This window comes from Tachypleus tridentatus, chromosome 10 (assembly GCF_004210375.1).
Source record: "Tachypleus tridentatus isolate NWPU-2018 chromosome 10, ASM421037v1, whole genome shotgun sequence".
In the NCBI taxonomy this organism is placed as follows: Eukaryota; Metazoa; Arthropoda; class Merostomata; order Xiphosura; family Limulidae; genus Tachypleus; species Tachypleus tridentatus.
In genome coordinates this window covers 16,366,278-16,386,622 of record NC_134834.1, presented here as the reverse complement: position 1 = coordinate 16,386,622, position 20,345 = coordinate 16,366,278, and the positions used below count along the sequence as shown (strand labels likewise).

General features: G+C 38.6%; 1 protein-coding gene across 4 annotated transcripts in view; it reads right to left on the bottom strand.

Annotated features, from left to right (window-relative positions):
* Positions 1-20,345, bottom strand: part of LOC143228781 (uncharacterized) — a 234,203-nt gene that overhangs the window by 14,541 nt on the left and 199,317 nt on the right. For all 4 annotated transcript variants that reach the window (XM_076460135.1, XM_076460134.1, XM_076460136.1 and 1 more), the window contains 2 exons: positions 8,241-8,762; positions 1,677-2,614 (listed from right to left, as the gene is read on the bottom strand). In XM_076460135.1, the coding sequence (XP_076316250.1) occupies positions 1,677-2,614; positions 8,241-8,762 (1,460 nt within the window). The remainder of the gene's footprint in view (positions 1-1,676; positions 2,615-8,240; positions 8,763-20,345) is intronic.

Genomic DNA, 20,345 nt, shown 5'->3' with positions numbered 1-20,345 from the left:
TCGTTGCTAAGCACAAATCTACACACTGGGCTATCTGTGCTCTTCCAACCACGGGTATCGAATCCCGGTTTTAGCAGTGTGAGCCCACAGACATACCGCTGTGCCACTAGGGGGGAGGGGCTCTTTTAACAGAATAACAGAATTTCCTTGTTTAAGGCAACTGTTTCTCTCGAAACGCCTGAAAAACTATTCCAAGTATTATGTGAACGATATTGAAAATCTGTAACAAAGATTCTTTTTGGAGGCGTCTTATGAAAAACAACAAACTACAAAAAACACATACTTACTTATTGTATTGTACGATGTGTTTCAACCAGAGTTCGTTTGGAGTAATGAAAAACATATGTCGAAAAAGATAACAACACACACATATACCCAAGAATTAAGATTAATGTACAGAAAACAAGGACAACATAAACCTCGATAACTTGAATGTGCGTTTTGGTTAAAATCACTTTTGAACTTTGACAGCTTTGTATAGTGGTCTGTTTGTTTGTTTTTTGAATTTCGCACAAAGCTACTCGAGGGCTATCTGTGCTAGCCGTCCCTAATTTAGTAGTGTAAGACTAAAGGGAAGACAGCTAGTCATCACCACCCACCGCCAACTCTTGGGCTACTCTTTTACCAACGAATAGTGGGATTGATCGTCACATTATAACGACCCCATGTTTGACGCGACGGGGATGCGAACCCGCGACCCTCAAATTAAGAGTCGCACGCCTTAACACGCTTGGCCATGCCGTGTCTTGTCTAGTGGTCATCGTGCCGAGTTGTGGACCTGATGATCCAAGGTTGAAGTCTATCATATCTCGCCATTGAACGTATTCTAAGTTATGAAAATGATATTCAATGGTACAGTCATACAGGCAGCGGGTGCTATCGGCTGGTTGCTCTCGCTCTGGTCAGCAGTCTAAAATTACGGACTGTTTTACCCGAACTTTGGAGTTTATGACCTGAGCAGTTAGCCCACTACGCTAGAGTCATCACTACAAAACAACAGGTTTGAAAACCCAGAACACGAGTTACTGGGTATAAAAATAACCTTCCATATAACACTTCATTTCCTACTAAGACATATATCTTCTCCCAAGACTGGGGATATCAGTAGCAATGGTAAGACTAAATTATATCCTTGTACATAATCTGTGAGATACAAACTAGGATAACACTCTTCGAAACTCACAGTGTACGTCCACAAATGACAAAAAAACAACAAAATGGAATTTCTCCACGCTAAGCCTAAAGATAGCTGCAACACACGACAGTTTTCAAGCTTTAACTTCCATAGCTAGTTAAGCCTTGTTTGCCACACTTACACCTGAATACACGCGTATCATGACGACAGCTGTTTCCGCCATATATAAATAAACAGGTGTGTACGTACTGCGCAGACAAGAGAGCATGTTCTACGCACAATGACGTGTCAAGTAGTAAACGTGAGAGACCCTGATGAGGGTGAGAGACGTGTGTATTCTTTGTTGAAAAACATCCATCTGGGCTGAATAATTTTTGCAGTTATTATTATAAAAAAATCTATATCGGAATATAGTTTACAATCCTGTAAAAATATAGAAACAATTCGTATAATACGATCAGTAACCTACGACTGTCAAAACATTTATTTCGATTGTTAAAGTCGTACATAGTTTAATAGCAAAGAATTGAAACAAGCTTACAGAGCAGATGTTTTAGCATGGTGTCGTCACAATGGTTGACAAAATCTTCAGAAAGTCTCTCACACTCTATTTCCTCCTTGGTTTTGCATCTTCGCCCAAGTCTCGGAGTATCCGTGGTCTGGGTCGCACAGTTCATTGTACTGACCGGTATTTGTTCACCACCGCCGCTGTTGACCAAACTGTTTTGTTGCATACCAAGCTGCTGGTCACTAAGAGCTTGCTGCACTGAGTTGACACCGTTTGACCTATCATCCGATGATGCTTCATTTCTTTTAACTGCCTCAGTGCGGTTCACGTTAGGCGTGGTAGATGGTTCTTCATACAGATGTCCGTTCACATTAGGGTTAGGTTGTTCCTCTGCTTCTGGAAGCTGAGAATAATTAGCTGACCCCTCTGAAAAACAGTGACTGGTAAGCGAGGTGTCGACTTTCTGGTCATCTTTCAGTGGCTGGAAAGAGGGTACTTGCTCTGTATGAGATGGACTATGACTAGAAGATTCATGCTGAAAATACTGTCCAACCGATACACATATGGACGACACGGGACTGATTGGATCCGAGGCTACTAACTGATTACACATGCTTGTGGGCGAGGTGGTATCTGCCGTCTGAAAGGTCGAAACTGGAACCACAGGAGACTTGTGCTCCGGGTTGGACTTAACAGCTCCAATTCCTTTGTCGAGATTGGACTTGCTGCCTGACGGGTTGCGACCTCGCATGGAGTTGGAGTGGAATATAACTGTGGTACCTTGTCTTCTGATGTTGTGAAGCTTCTCCCAGGAGGCAGGTGACACTCGACTCTGGGTGTCTTGTGGGGTTGTAAAGTTGGAGTCATACGACCCAGAGTTCAAGGACGGCCTCCAGTACTTACCGTCAAATCCCTGCCTTCCCAACTTTCGTTCGCTTCTATAGGACATGTACGAGTTCTTAGGATAAACACTGTAAAAATAAAGAGAACAGATACAATAAACGAGTTTTAAATTTAACTAATAACATTTTTTTTTAAAAAGAGAAATGAAAAGGAACCTAAACCTTATATTCCCAGCTGAGGTGGGTTGTTAAAAATATATAATAAATAATAAAAATAAAATAAATAATATAAAATTATATATTCAAACATCTAAGCACGCCCTCTACATCCCGACACACAGTTACACAACCCCTTCAAACATGTGGTCAGCTTCCGGTCAGTTACTTCTTTCTTTCTTTGTGAACCTGACGATGACCGAAGAAGGTCGAAACGTTGTTCGCTCCTTTACGTAAAAATTTTTTTCAACCCAAACGAGCTGTTTTTCCATATGTTTCTCTACAAGTGGGTTTTCTCTACATCACTGATTAGCTGTACTTCTGTTATCCTGTAATGTTCAGGAATAGTTACTACTTGAAGATCATTTTTATCTAAAGAACATCACTACATGAAGGATGATAATTACATAAAGAACATTACTACATGAAGGATGATAATTACATAAAGAGTATTACTACATGAAGGATGATAATTACATAAAGAACATTACTACATGAAGGATGATAATTACATAAAGAGTATTACTACATGAAGGATGATATTACATAAAGAACATTACTACATGAAGGATGATATTACATAAAGAACATTACGACATGAAGGATGATATTACGTAAAGAACATTACTACATGAAGGATGATATTACCTGAAGAACATTACTACATGAAGGATGATATTACCTGAAGAACATTACTACATGAAGGATGATATTACCTTAAGAACATTACTTCATGAAGGATGATATTACATAAAGAACATTACTACATGAAGGATGATATTACATAAATAACATTACTACATGAAGGATGATATTACATAAATAACATTACTACATGAAGGATGATATTACATAGATATTACATAAAGAACATTACTACATGAAGAATGATATTACATAAAGAACATTACTACATGAAGGATGATATTACATAAAGAACATTACTACATGAAGGATGATATTACATAAAGAACATTACTACATAAAGGATGATATTACATAAAGAACATTACTACATGAAGGATGATATTACATAAAGAACATTACTACATAAAGAATGATATTACATAAAGAACATTACTACATAAAGGATGATATTACGTAAAGAACATTATTACATGAAGGATAATATTACATAAAGAACATTACTACATGAAGGATGATATTACATAAAGAACATTACTACATGAAGAATGATATTACATAAAGAACATTACTACATAAAGGATGATATTACATAAAGAACATTACTACATAAATGATGATATTACATAAAGAACATTACAACATAAAGGATGATATTACATAAAGAACATTACTACATAAAGGATGATATTACGTAAAGAACATTACTACATGAAGGATGATATTACATAAAGAACATTACTACATAAAGGATGATATTACATAAAGAACATTACTACATGAAGGATGATATTACATAAAGAACATTACTACATGAAGAATGATATTACGTAAAGAACATTACTACATGAAGGATAATATTACATAAAGAACATTACTACATGAAGAATGACATTACATAAAGAACATTACTACATGAAGAATGACATTACGTAAAGAACATTACTACATGAAGGATAATATTACATAAAGAACATTACTACATGAAGAATGACATTACATAAAGAACATTACTACATGAAGAATGACATTACATAAAGAACATTACTACATAAAGAATGACATTACGTAAAGAACATTACTACATGAAGAATGACATTACATAAAGAACATTACTACATGAAGAATGACATTACATAAAGAACATTACTACATAAAGAATGACATTACGTAAAAACATTAATTCTCTATTCACACATATTGTAAAACAGAACACAAGCAGTTGCCTGGCAACATCAACACACACGTAAATGTAAATCTACAACAAAAGAATCGCCAGATCTCCGTTTCTAACAGCTGCGTTACGCCATTCCGGTCTCATCCACGTGTTTGCTTATTCTCCTGACAGAGGGCGTCTTCGGGATTCCGATATCTCGTTAGAAGATTAATTTGAGATACCCAAGAACGTCAGATTAAAACGGGCGACTTCTACCGAATCAAGTGACCAACGTCTAGCTGTAGGGCTAACCACATCACACGTACCAGCAGATTCGACATAGCCATCATGTTAGTGGAAGCAGCAGAAGGAATGTGGTAATGAGTTATTTACCCCACCCGCACATCACAATAGATAGGTGGGTAACTTTCAAGTCTGAGTTGGCAACACTCGTGGACGGGAGAGCAGCTGGCTTATAAGTAAAGTACCTTAACAAGAATCTCTTGATGTACAAATACCAGACCGGCTGCCAAAAAATGTCTCCTCCTTTTGCTTTGAAAAATCTCACTAACATACTCTTTGTTTCTCTTTATTTCTGTTAGCAACTTGAACGACTTCAAATTTATTTATCAGTTATCATGATCAGAGAAAATAAAACTATACCATATATATATATGGAAGAAAAGAAACCACTACACGTAAAGCGAAGCTGTTTTTACCCTAAACATCAGCGCAGGGTTGAATTTATGAAGTTATATGCACACATTTCTGCATTAACTCTTGAGGGCGAGCGGTCATAAATTAAATATCTCATGAGATGAAGCAATGAGAGTTTGATTCGTGACTGATGTAGACTACAGATGGCTCATAGTAATATTTAAGTTGTTTCGAAACACTTAGAGAATCAGGTTATTTGGGAAAATTTGGGAATATGCAGGGTGGTTATAAAACATTATTGCAGATGGTATGCTGTAACCATCACAGTTATTCCTAACTGTAGCAACTACATATACAATCTGTTTTGATAGTAAATACGTCTTGCGTACTGACACGTATTCTATTTAAATCGATCAACAAAAATAGAGTTGCTTTGTTAGACATTCCATTAATAATGTAGTGTAATATGGTTTACAACTAACCCGTGTCACGTGCAATATACTCTACGCACATTAGTTTCAGGTGCGTTATAAGAATGACAGTCGGTCCCTTCGCGTCTATGGTGTGTGGAAGTGCGATGCCAACTGGCTGCCTTCAAGGTTATGGTGGACGTAGGCAATCGAAGTAGCTTTGTAGTCTAGTGGACGTAGGCAATCGAAGTAGCTTTGTAATCTATACGAATCATTTTTCAAATTAAAGAGGGTCATACTAATATGCCACATATGGCCAGATGGTTAAGGCACTTAACTCATAATCTGAAGGTTGCGGGTTCCAATCCCCGTCACACCAAACATGCTCGCCATTTCAGCCGTGGGTGCGTTATAATGTTACGGTCAATCCCACTATTCGTTGGTAAAAAAAGTAGCCCAAGAGTTGGCGGTGGGTGGTGATGATTAGCTGCCTTCCCTCTAGTCTTACACTGCTAAATTAGGGACAGCTAGCGCAGATAGCCCTCGTGTAGCTTTGCGCGATGTTCAAAACAAACCAATCCATAATAATATAAACTTTTTAAAAAAACAATATTGTAAAAGTAGATTTAATTCTTCATTAGTTTAACTGACGGTGTCCCTTCGTCCAATCTGCTAACAATGGACAAAGTGACATATATGGCACTTGTTTGCGGTAAAGTACACGTTAACTGGTCACAGGATTCAAGTGTCAGTGGTTCGTACGCCCTACTTTCCACACAACAACACTAGTTACTTTTTCATTCCAATAGAGGGAGTTGTGTTTCCAGTTGATGCTCAAATCAAGCGCATGGCACTTAATTAGCCAAAATCATTGGAGACAAAAATACCAGAAAATGACACAGGGAATAAATTATACTTTATTTTATAAATCTTTCAAACACTTGACGTTATACTGGGAAACCTTCTATTAGCACCGTGCCGTATATAAGGACAAATAATAATCATAAATAGAAACTACTTTAACTAAAATGTGGATGCTACAACTTCCGTTTTCGTAACCTTTTTCCGGTTTTAACAACAAGGTTAATGGGAAGTAACCCTAACAACTTGCACCAGATGTTTATTCTAAAGATAAATTTAAGCACATGATTTGATTTTTCTAACTCTGTGAATATTAAATCACATGAAGTTCTAATCGTACTCGCATAACTCATTGTGTAACTTAGTGCTTAACTGCAAACAACTGCTAATCGTTTTATATTTACGATCACAACTCTTGGAAACAAACTCAACTTTTAATATCTTATGTTTTTTTTGTTTTGTTTTTTAAATGAGTTGAGAGGTTGCATCGTTATTTGATTGTTGTTAGGCGCAAAGCCACGCAATGAGCTTTCTGTGCTCTGCTCTTGACGGGTCTCGAAACCTCGATTTTTAGCGTCTTAGGTCTGCAGACTTACAGGGGAGCAGACGTTGCTATAGAAACAACAACGACAAGTGTTGATTGGTAGAATCTGTGCTATTCGCCGCCCTAGTTACAAAATGAAACCTGATTTAAGGCCTTATTCATGCAAACCGATTACCCAGTTTGTAAAGTGTTCAATACGTCATACGTTAAGTTTTAAGGGCAAAATGTTTTAGTGCTTGTTTGTTTTTGAATTTCGCACAAAGCTACTCGAGGGCTATCTGTGCTAGCCGTCCCTAATTTAGTAGTGTAAGACTAAAGGGAAGGTAGCTAGTCATCACCACCCACCGCCAACTCTTGGGCTACTCTTTTACCAACGAATAGTGGGATTGACCGAACATTATAACGCCCCGACGGCTGGGAGGGCAAGCATGTTTGGCACGACTGGGATGCGAACCCGCGACCCTCAGATTACGAGTCGCACGTCTTAACACGCTTGTCCAGTGTTTTAGTGCAGCCATTAAGTTTAAAAACAAAATTTCACCACGCTTCACAGCAGTGGCGGCGCCATGGAAGGGGGCATTTGCCCCTCTCGCAAGAGTAGGCTCCCTCCAGTAAAAATTTGAAAAAAACAAATACTAAATGAGTGAATATAGAGCCTGTTGGTTAAAATATTTTTTTGACGAGACTCAGATTTGGGTTACTAATCCATCTTGATAAAACGTTTGAGACAAATAGTCCTTCCAATTACAAATAACACCTGCTCTTTCCCCAGGGGGAAGCATTATACCCAGGGAAGTCTGAAGAAGCGGACAGTGTTTTAGATGTTAGCCTAATTTGTGATTAGGATGTAAGTCTTGGGATCGGTGGAAATATAAACAAAAGAAAACTAAACACCCGTGAATATAATAATACACTATGTGTAATATGTGAACGATGGTAATAATACACTATGTGTAATATGTGAACGATGGTAATAATACACTATGTGTAATATGCCATTAATATTAAACATACACGGAGTGGGAAGTCTCTTATATAAACAGCTGTTTCTCTGATTCCAACAGAAGCAGCAACGATTTCTGAAGAGCTTTTGTATTTTCTTGCATTTGTTTCTAATTAAGTCCAGAGCTGTAAAATGGACTATCTGTGCTCTGCCCGCCACGGGTATCGAAAGTACGTTTTCTAGCGTTGTTATGTCCGCAGACATATCATTGTTTCACTAGGAGACTTCTAAGGAAATAAACAGCTAGCGTTTACAATACTTACACTGAGGTTTGAGATGACTGTCTAGTGGTGCACAGATCCACTTCTTGTGGATCAGGGGGTGGAGGAAAAGGTTCGTCGGTGAGATGTACTTCTGTATCGGTCGTCGCTGGGGGTGGGGGTAGATCTGGACTGGAACATGCTGAAGCGCCCTCTTCTGTAACGGAGGTTTTTTGATTCTGGTCATTTGTAGATGTTGTTCGGCCCTCATGGAAACGCCTCAACTCCACGTCTTCTATATCATGCTCTGTTGCACTACCTCCTTCCTGTGGGGGTCGGGGTGGTGGGGGTCTAGAAGGTCGCTGGTTAGATGGAGACGGCGCTTTATTGACCCGCCGAGGGGGAATTTCCGGTGGTGGCGGTAAGTGAATGTCTTCTCCTGATGTGGCACAGCGGTCAACCTTTTCTACTAAAGTGACGCCATCTGGTGTGATAACTTTCACGGTTGAAGTTTGATTAGGGTGATGTGTTTCTTTAACCTGGGCCTTGCGAGGTGGCTTGTACGAACGAAAGTACCGGGTTCCACTGAAAAGAAACATTTAAGAATCTATGATAAATATTACACGAATAATAGTCGATAATAATTAAAATAGTAATTAATAAAACTTATTTATTGACCATGTCCTGCATTTCTTAGCTATGTCACTGCACCTACACAATCACATGAGGATTTTTCACACAGCTACAAAAACGTAAACTACTGTTGTTGTTTTCAACATAACGCCACAAAATTGGCTACTAGCGCCGCAGGGAATCGAACCCTGGAAATAATACAAACATCATACAGCTTGTATTTTATCTGTTTGCTTCACGTTCCTATTAAAACACAAACCAGAACTAGTTTCTGGTTTCATGAAATGCGAACATGTGCACTTTCAACAAAACGAGATTTATTGCATTAATAATTTATAAAAACAACTGGAAGAATATAGCCAACACTTTCCATCTGTACGATAAGATAATCTTTTGGCTACATGCTCTGATGAACAAAAATATATAAAACAAGAACATTACGTGATTATTTGCAAGCGACAAAAAGTAAATTAGCCCTTTAGCGACATCTATAGTTTTTATAATTCCATCACATTAAATTTTTATGCTACAGAATAAATTAACATATTAACTGTTTACGAGTTTATCCTTCACTGTAGGCTTAAGATGTTTTTTTTTTCACTCGTGGTATTTTATAACAGAAAGGAAGTGAAAGAAATAATAAATTAGGCTGTATCCTACTCTTACATCGGCTGTGTTTTAAAAAGATCGTAGTGCTTTCGACTCTCCAAGTTTTCTGCGTCATGTTTTGAAAGGAGCATGGCAGTTTCGTCTCTCCAAGTTTTTAATTCAGGTTTTAAAAAGAGCATGGCAGTTTCGTCTCTCCAAGTTTTTTACTCCAGGTTTTAAAAAGAGCATGGCAGTTTCATCTCTCCAAGTTTTCATTCTTATATTTTAACAAAGCTCCAATTTTTCGGGCTGAAACCCTCAGGTAGAAGGTCTGTCATTATAAACGCAAAGCTATACAATGTGCTTACTACCTGTGCTATGCCCACGTGGGCAAACCCACAGACTTACTGGGGAGTGAGGGATATAGGATATGACGTCATTTAAAATACGTGCAGACTATTGTGTGTGTTTTGTTATAGCAAACACACACAAGGGCTATCTGCTGTATTCGTCGAGGGGATTCAAACCTCCGATTTTAAAGACGTAAATCCATAGGCTTAACGCTGTTTCACCGGAAACCAGAGACGTTTAAGTCTTCTCACACTGGTAAGACGATTCAATGACGATTATGACAAAAAATTGCTGTTACAAGTTAATATAACAAAACAAAAACATACGAGCTTCCAGAAATAAAACTTTTGATACAAGTTTCCACGTCAGGTTAACTGTGATCTGTAAAATATTCGTTTTTTAAATTAAAATACGATGATGAATCAGCTTCTATTCACAATCGTCATGGGAGAGAAAAGAATGGTTGACGCAACTTTCTGACCACACGTACGTAAGTTTCATGTATGGCTGTTAGTTTCATCATTAAAGCATCAACGAGGGGGAAGTAAGGGGTAGGAAGAGGGAAAGTTTTGTACCAAAACAGCACGTGAACATCGAAGTAACGGAGTAACTCGGTGCTGTCATTCTTCGCTTCATTTCTGAGTGAAATATGGATACAATGTTTTAAAAAAACAAGTCAATGTAGCTGCGAGGACTGTTGCCCCCTTCCTTCTCTGACTTCCCCACAGTTTCTTACCCCCACAGTCTGTTTATTCTTTCACGTTCCCTTCTGGTCAAACAGTAATTTAGTTAACCAGCCTCATTCCCTCACCCCCTTAACTACGAAACTGAGTATTAGCTAGACCACGCCCTCGTCTTGAGCCACGTGCAATAGTTTGTTTGTTTGTTTGTTTTTGAATTTCGCGCAAAGCTACTCGAGGACTATCTGCACTAGCCGTCCCTAATTTAGCAGTGTGAGACTAGAGGGAAGGCAGCTAGTCATCACCACCCATTGCCAACTGTTGGGCTACTCTTTTACAACGAATAGTGGGATTGAGCGTAACTTTATAACGCCCTCCACGGCTGGAATGGCGAGGATGTTTGGCGCGAGCGGGATTCGAACCCGCGACCCTTAAATTAGGAGTCGCACGCCTTAACACGCTTGGCCATGCCGGGCCCACGTGAAATAGATGACGCACAAAAGCACGAACAGCGTGTGCTAGTTCAGACACTACGCACAATCATTACGTGCCATTAGACTTACAGTTTACAAATAAAGTTTAAAAACAAATACGTGTGATGTCATCATGCAATTCACGAGGGAAGGATATGAGAACAAACAAACAAAAATCACAAAGAACAGAAACTAGTTTATTTTGTTTAAAGATGTCACCACCGGCGAACAGCGGGTACATACATCTCTGAGCATATTAAGCGTGTCAGTTAAATCACGTTGTCTTTGACTCCAGCACTCCAAACGTTTGGTAATATCGTGTCTATCTACATTACAATCTTATAAGTTAGAGAAAAACAGCTTATCCAAACACGCACATAGTCGGTGAACACACGTAAAACTAGAAACACATTCAATGTTCTTAACTTTTGAAGAAATAGGTACAGCAACAAAATGTTTAACCCTCAAAATTATCTGTTTGTTTGTAATTAAACACAAAACTACACAACGGGCTGTCTGTGTTCTACCTACCACCGGTATCGGAACCCGGTTTCTAGCAGTGTAAGCCTGCATACATACCGCTATGTTACTTGTTACTTAGGGGAGGCGGACAAAATGATATTTCTGCCTAAATTAGCGCTAGAATTCTCAGTTGTTTTTTTCTTTTCAAAATCCAGGTTTGCTACCTTCACTTTTGAACTACATTTAATACAAATTAAATAATTGGTTTGTTTTGAATGTTCGCACAGGACTACACGAGGGCTATATGCACTACCTCTCTCCAATTTAGCAGTGTAAGACTATAGGGAGGGCAGCTATTTATCACCACCTACCGCCAACTCTTGGGCTACTCTTTTACCAACGAATAGTTGTATTGACTATCACATTATAACGTCCCCACAGCTGAAAGGGCGAGCATGATTGGTGTAACGGGGTTTCGAATCCTCGACTCTCAGATTGTGAGTCGAACGCTCTAACCACCTGGCTTGAATAACTGGTTCTCTGAGGGCACTAATTGCTTGATAAAAAACAGGTGAAACATTTCAGAGTCATACTGTTTACACACAGACACACGGGGTCAGAGTCATACTGTTTACACACAGACACAGGGGGTCAGAGTCATACTGTTTACACACAGACACAGGGGGTCAGAGTCATACTGTTTACACACAGACACAGTGGAATAACAAAACAAAAAGGTCAGTAATTTCTTCTGTGAGTCTTGACTTGTCTGTTGACTTCTCGACGCGAAATGGAATATTATAAAAGTAAAATAATGTTAAACAGGCCTAGAAAACACCTCTTATAGTGATTTATAGCTAATTGGCCCGGTTAAAGAATAGCCCAAGAGTTGGCGGTGGGTGGTGATGACTAGCTGCCTTCCCTCTATTCTTACACCGTTAAATTAGGAATGGTTAGCGCAGACAGCCCTCGTGTAGCTTTGCGCGAAATTCAAATCATTGTTAATTGCGCCATCTTACGGATAAACAAGAACTAACCGGCATCGATAAAGACAATGTTTTCTAAAGCGATGCTCGTAGCCAGTGGGTGATAAAGAATTTGACGCTTGAACATTAAATTAATATCCGACCCATCAGCAACCAGACTAAAACGTGTATCACCAGTTCTTCACTTTGTCAAATAGCTATTGCGTTATCCTAGATAAGACGTAACATCCACCAGCTGGTTTCAGTATCGCACTTCTAATTGGTAAAAGGCTTGTGCAGAAGTCTTACAGAGTTTCGATTAAGGTAAACAACTGTCAAGCGTGCGAGTTTATAGTCTGACCACCTGTTGGAGCATTATGAAAACAAACAAACTGAACATAAGGTTAAGGCCTAACTGAGATTTACATTGGTTTATATTTTGAGTATCGATCGGAGTATTTACTAAGGAGGAAGGAAGACATTTAATATAAAGTTAAGACCTGATAACTTTTATGTTGGTATATATTTTGAGCTTTTACTGGTGCATTATGAAAACAGATAAACTGAACATTATACCTAACAACACGAATATTCACTCTACACAACAATGCAGCATGTTAATTCACCTGTTATCAGGAACATGAAAATCAATCCTTTGGTATAAAAGCTCAAATTCTTTAACTCTGGAATTAACGAAAGTGTTCATACATCTTTGGCAAGTAATTGATTATGCGTCCATGAACGTTGTGTCAGCACTAGAGAGGTTCGAGGGAACTATTTTTTCTCTCGCCAGAACTTGACTCATTCTTCTTTTAGCATTGCTCTCCGTTGAAAAAAACGAAAAGTCGTTTTGAGTGAAAGCGATCCATAACACATCATTCAATAAAGATCGGACGTTTCAAAATTGCAGAAGGCAAGCATGCGAGAGCACTGATTGGTTGCTGAGTGCAGTGCAAACGCTAAATGCGCGACTTGAGAAAGATATTGGATAAATTGTGTCCAAGTAGAAACAACATTTGTAAAGAGCTAATGCGCGTTGTGTTTGTGTATTTTTGGTTTGTGGAAATATTATCGTAAGTACTTCTTAGAGGGGGTGGGGTGTACAAACATATTTCTGCTAAAAGACCCCAATGAGCTAACACCATCTTACCTAATAAAACAAATCCCACTTACACGTTCACATGCTCAGAATAATGTCACTTCAGTGTTGTGTGTTTGTTTGTTTTTAATTTCGCACTAAGCTACACCAGGGCTATCTGTGCTAGCCGTCTCTAATTTAGCGGTATAAGACTAGAGGAAAGGCAGCTAGTCATCACAAACCACCCACCGCCGACTTTTACCAACGAATAATGAGATTGACCGTCACCCCCACGGGTGAAAAGGGCGAGCATGTTTCGTGCGACCGGGATTTGAACCCGCGACCCTCAGGTTACGAGTCGAACGCCTTAACCCACCTGGCCAGGCCAGGGCCGTTCAGTGTTGTGAAACATATCAACAGCAGGCTATTGGAGTCACACTTACACATTCATGCACACGCAAAATGATGCCACATCGAAATTATATAGCCATACATAACGTACATGAAATCATAAAACTACGTATGAGACAATAGGAAGTATGAATGACTGGACACACGTGTGAGCCAAGCATATTCACCACGATTCCTTCTAAATCTCCTAGGCTACCCTACGAAGGGACAACCGATTTACAAATCAAGACCTAATGGACGTAAAACAAATAAAATAAAAATAAATTCGTGGCCCTAGACGCGAAGTTAGATTTAGCTGGACTTGTGGATTAATAGCTACACCCACAAAATTTAAAGTTAACGAGATTATGAAGTCAACTAGTGGCGAAGGTCCGTTGGTGTTTTGCGAGAGGTTAAATATTGACTCTATAAAAACAAAACACAACACGAGGATAGGGATCTGTAATTCCTAATACCCGGTAAATTAGCTGTGGGAGGAAAACGGGAGTACCCCGAGAAAAACCCACTTTGAAAGGCCATAGAACACAAACAACAATTTGCTTACTCTATTCACAAACTAATTTATTCTCTATCGTTTCCAGCTCAGAGGTTTGGAATTCTAACCTTGACCGGAAACAAGCTGAGACATGTCACTGACGTTTCACCTATTTAGTAAACAAACATATGGTGTTAAAATCACAGTTTACACCCTGTTAGCAGACCATTCCTGTTTCAGATTAAACAGTACTAACCTCCGGTCAGAGCAATCTGTGTACTTAGTCTGAAAATAAAAGTTAGTCAATATGCCTCATTAAACATACGTTTTTTAGGGTCCTACTTATAAAAAATTATAATGAACTGCTTCGTCAGTTCAGTATCGTAACTGCTAACAATATTTTCGGCCGTAATCCCAATAACAACTCACGAGGTTTAGCTGGCTTAGGAAATATAGGTTAGCTCTAAATAAAATCCGAGCTTATAATGCATAGCAGTCAAAATAAAAGTATAAAGAAACAGTAAACCATAATAAAAAATTAGAAGTTCAAAGGATCCCCAGTCAACAACGAAGCTCAGAAAAGTAGCTGAGCTGTATATTCACGATTCGTTTAATATAGTTAGACGCTGTTTTTAGGCTTAGTAAGGAAGCAAACAAAACAGAAGTTTGAGTATATTAATATTTCTCTACGGTGTAACAGGAACTATATAATGACGTAGAGATGTTGTACAAATTACAGATAAAATATTAATTGCATTTTTATTACTCAGGTATGCTAGCTTGTTGTCTAGACTTTAACTGATAAGTGGCTGGTAACTATTGTTTTAAAAAGTCTGAAATTTGTTTGCAATAATAATAATAGTAATAATAATCCGTGATTAACGATGAATTAGACAAAATAAAACAATACTTCATCAACATCAATAAGTTCCCTCCACAAACCGTGGAAAACATTTTTCAAAAATCAGGCTCAAAACTTAGGTCTATACTATGTAAAAACTACACTGACAAACACCACACCAACATTATTTATAAAATACAATGTGCTAACTGCCACGACTTCTATATTGGAGAAACAAGTAGAAAAATAGAAACCAGATTCAAAGAACATAAAAAGTCACCTTCACACGTTTTCGAACACTGCAAGTCTAATAAACACAACATAATCATAGAAAACACCCAAATACTAAATAAACAAACAAACGCAAAATCAAAGAAGCCTTACTTATACAACGCCTCAAGCCCAAAATAAACCAATACAAAGGAACACCTTTATACCTATATTAATAAATACTATCAAACATCTAAGCACGCCCTCTACATTCCTACACTCAATTACACAACCCCCTTCAAACATGTGGTCAGCTATCAGTCAGTTACCTCTTTCTTTCTTTGTGAACCTGACGATGACCGAAGAAGGTCGAAACGTTGTTCACTCTTCTACATAAAAAAAAAAATTCTCAACCCATACCAGCCGATTTTACATATATATATTTTTTAAAATTTGTTTGTTTCAAATTTTGCGCAAGGATATACAAGGACTAGCCTTTCCTACTTTAGCAGTGGAATGTTAGAGGGAAGGCACTCACCACCAAGTCTTCGGCTACCCTTTTACCAACGATGATTGCATTGACTGAACATTCTAACTTTCCACGACTGAATGGGGAAGAATGTTTGGGGTGACGGGGAGTCAAAACCTCGCTTCTCAAAATGCGAGTCAAGCGTCCCTAACGACCTGGCCATGCCGGGCCTAAAGTGTGAGATGCAGCGTACATGTGCGCGTGTGATTCAGGGATATTTTAGGATTTACTTTGTGATCCGGTACAAATATTTCCCTTCTACACCACTGTTGTAATCTTATCGTTAAAACTAGTCAGGCCTCGGCCTGGCCAGGTGGATTAAGTTGTTCGACTCGTAATATGAGGGTTGCGAATTCGAATTCCCGTCGCACCAAACATGATCGCCCTTTCAGCCGTGGGGGCGTTATAATGTGACGGTCAATCCCACTATTCGTTGGTAAAAGAGTAGCCCAAGAGTTGGCGGTGGGTGGTGATGAATAGCTGCTTTCCCTCTAGCCTTACACTACAAAATTAGGGACGGCTAGCGCAGATAGTCTCTAAGTAGCTTTGAGCGAAATTCAAAACAAACAAAAACAAATTACACAAACAAAAAACAAAAAACAGTAATTTCGATGCTAAGGAATATAATTTAACATTGTTTACGTGTATTACAATGACTCAGGATTAACCTAAATATCCTCATTATATATTGTAGGATTACAGCTTAAAATGTATTCATTACCATATAGACTTAGGTTTTTTGTCAGTTTGTTGTATATGGCTGCCTCATTAACTTAGAAGTTACATTTCTATTCCTGATTTATACACATGTAGCTCGGTTCATCTTCCATTAGTTCTTAATTACGTATTTATAGAAATCGATGAAACGAAAATAAAAGTATATCCGTTATACAAAATATCCTGAAATAAATTAACCTGTTGACTGCCAAGTATTTCAACTGCTACAATACAACTCTAATGCTTCTTCATTTTGTAACATTTTTCTTGACGCCATTTTGGATCGAAAGTGAAACAATTTGTAAGTAGGTCAAATGCATGCATGGTGCTGACATCTAGCGTTGAAGTTAGGTATTATTGAGAACGAATTAACTCGTCCGTGGCACTGTGTTACCGATCGGCTTGGACGAGTTATCTCGTGTACGGCACTGAACAGGTTAAAATTATAAATCCTAGAGTATGAAATTCTTTTTATTTTGAACTTGTTTTGTGTGTGTGTGCGCGAGTGAGAGAGAGAGAGAATGTACAAGTGTAAAATGGAAGTAAATTTAGTACTTACAAAAGTGACTTACCAATAGAAGTTTTAGGGCTTAACTGGTTAGTTCGCCAGGTGGAGCTAACTTAAATTTGACTGGTTGGTTCAGGTTTGAGTAAAGCTGTTCAAACGTTATCTAATTTGAAAGTGGTGGACTAGGCCAGAGAATAGTGCCTATCACTAAAACTTAGCCTACGCATTTACCAACGAAGAGTGGGATTTACCGTTACGTTAGAACTACCTCACGGCTTGAAGGGCAAATATGGTCAGCGACGGTTTTTTTCTTTCTCTGTCGTATGCCGCTACACAAGGGCTATTCGCGCTACCCGTTCGTAATTTAGCAGCGTAAGACTAGAGGGAAGGCAGCTAGTCATCACAACCCACCGCCAACTCTTGGACTACTCTTTTACCAACGAATAGTGGGATTGACCGTCACATTATAACGCCCCCACGGCTGAAAGGGCGATCATGTTTGGTGTGACGGGGATTCGATCCGCGACTCTCAGATTATTGCCAACGAATAGTGGGATTGATCGTCACATTATAACGCCCCCACGGCTGAAAGGGCGAGCATGTATGGTGCAACGGGGATTCGAGCCCGCGACTCTCAGATTACGAGTCAGGTAGATGACCAGGTTCTTAGTGAGGGAAAGTTTGAGGATTTTTTTAGAAATGATGACAAGCACCACACACACACACACACACACACACACATATATATCTTCAGTACTGCACGTACGCACGAGCAGTGTTGACGACCTCTCCACCAGGATTCTCAATAGGGTTAACAATAATAATTCAAGCATTAATTAACCAGATAATTAAGTTATTCTATAATATTTTCCGAAGTCACTTTCATGGGAAGTTTAACTTGATATTCTGAACAACCCCTTCCATTACATGGGCCATTGCTGTCTCAAATACTTCTAATAAGCGTTGCGACACAGCTATAATTTCTCCCTCGTTTACAGAGCTTCTTTGTGTCGAAAATACGACGTTTTTTATTACTTCGGTCATTACTGGTGAACATATTTCAGAACAAAGAAAAATTAAGGTAGAAACAGTACATTTAAGAGTGCCACATTGTAAGTGCTCGAACTCAAAATTCCAATCACGTCCGTGGACACTGATTTGCCTCAAAAATTAATGAACCTCTAACAAATCGTGTCTGACAAAAGAACAAAAACAGCCGACTTCATTTGGAACGTGGTGTGCACGTGGGTAATCTGTGATGGAGACATTGTCACCCTAACTGCGCTGAGGAGTGGATCAGAAAGCCGTTTTTTACGCTGTCACAAGAGTACATTTATATATGGACGTCTCTGGCACCGGTAGGCACAAGATACTTGTAACTAGCTATATTTCACTTTGTTTATAAAAGGGAATTATTAGTTACTGACTTTTAACTGCCTGTAATTCAGAGCTTTACATGCACGAAATATTTTTACGATGTTAATTTATTATTCGAAAGTTTGAAAGACGCATTTTTGTAGACTACGCGAAAACACTTATAATCAAAATGATTTGTTTCTATTTGTTCATTCGTTTATCCTTAAGCATAAAATTGTCCAGTAGTCTGTCTGCACTATTTGTTGTTCAGTGGCCTATCTACACTGTTTGTTTCTGAGCACAAAGTTGTTCAATGGCCTATCTGCACTGTTATTTGTCTCTAAGCACAAAGTTGTTCAGTGGCCTATCTGCACTGTTATTTGTCTCTAAGCACAAAGTTGTTCAGTGGCCTATCTGCACTGTTATTTGTCTCTAAGCACAAAGTTGTTCAGTGGCCTATCTGCACTGTTGTTTGTCTCTAAGCACAAAGTTGTTCAGTGGCCTATCTGCACTGTTATTTGTCTCTAAGCACAAAGTTGTTCAGTGGCCTATCTGCACTGTTTGCTTCTAAGCACAAAGTTGTTCAGTGGCCTATCTGCACTGTTGTTTGTCTCTAAGCACAAAGTTGTTCAGTGGCCAATCTGCACTGTTATTTGTCTCTAAGCACAAAGTTGTTCAGTGGCCAATCTGCACTGTTGTTTGTCTCTAAGCACAAAGTTGTTCAGTGGCCTATCTGCTCTGTTGTTTGTCTCTAAGCACAAAGTTGTTCAGTGGCCTATTTGCACTGTTGTTTGTCTCTAAGCACAAAGTTGTTCAGTGGCTTATCTGCAGTGTTCCTACTTTGAGGATTGAGCTCCAAATTTTAGTGTTTAAACTTGTCTCTGGACCATCGAGGGAAAGGAGGAAGTTATTTATTATAACAGAAAGAAAGAATAAATAATTGCAACCATAATCTAATTATTTTCGTTCTAATATTTTAATAAACAAACAGCCATCTTTGATCCTAATCACAGCTTTGATTGAGTATTGGTGGCACTTCAGCAGTTTGTCTGTTGAAGTTGTCACTTTCCAAAGCAAATTCCTTCGTATGTATATTTTCTTTGCATCAATAAATGTACAAAATTCCTCTTTAGGCTTAGTGGTCGGGGCACTCGACATGCAATATGAGGTTCGCGGGTTCGAATCCCGCCATAAGTAGGTGGTGTTAACTTATATTATTTCTAAATGAGGGACGTCTATCGCAGAAAACTATAGAATAGCTTTGGCGAAATTCGATAATAACAAACCATTCTTCGTTCAAGAATATATTGTTTCTTTCACTACTCTTGAAATATTCAGTCAAAGTTCGCGCCTTAAAGAGATTCCTCAAAACAAGGACTTCAAAGACGAGATATGTTCTATCTCCTAATGTTTTCGAGAAGAATATTTGTTATGTCTACTTTAGCAAGATGACTATAGCTTGCTTGTTCCACAGTTACGAATAACGAAGAAGTTAATTCACGAACAGAACAATTAATAATATATAGTGTTAAAATAAATTAACAATATAGTGTTAAGCATATTTACAATAGTCCCCTAATGGCACAGCGACGTGGTTTACAATGCTAGAAACCGGGTTTCGATACCCGTGGTGGACAGAGCACAGATAGCCCATTGTGGAGCTTTGTGTTTACCTGAAACTAATCATGGTGTGTGATGACAAATTACATTTCAGCATTATCCAGTTCATGACGTAACAGTTGTAAACCACCCTGTTAATTAATATTATTATGATTCTGTCTGTCGTATCTTAGCCCGCCTGAAGAGCTCTGGTTTTAAACAAAAAGCTTCGTTGGCACTGGATATAACAGACTATATATTGTTAACGTGTTATTATACGTTATCCTTTATT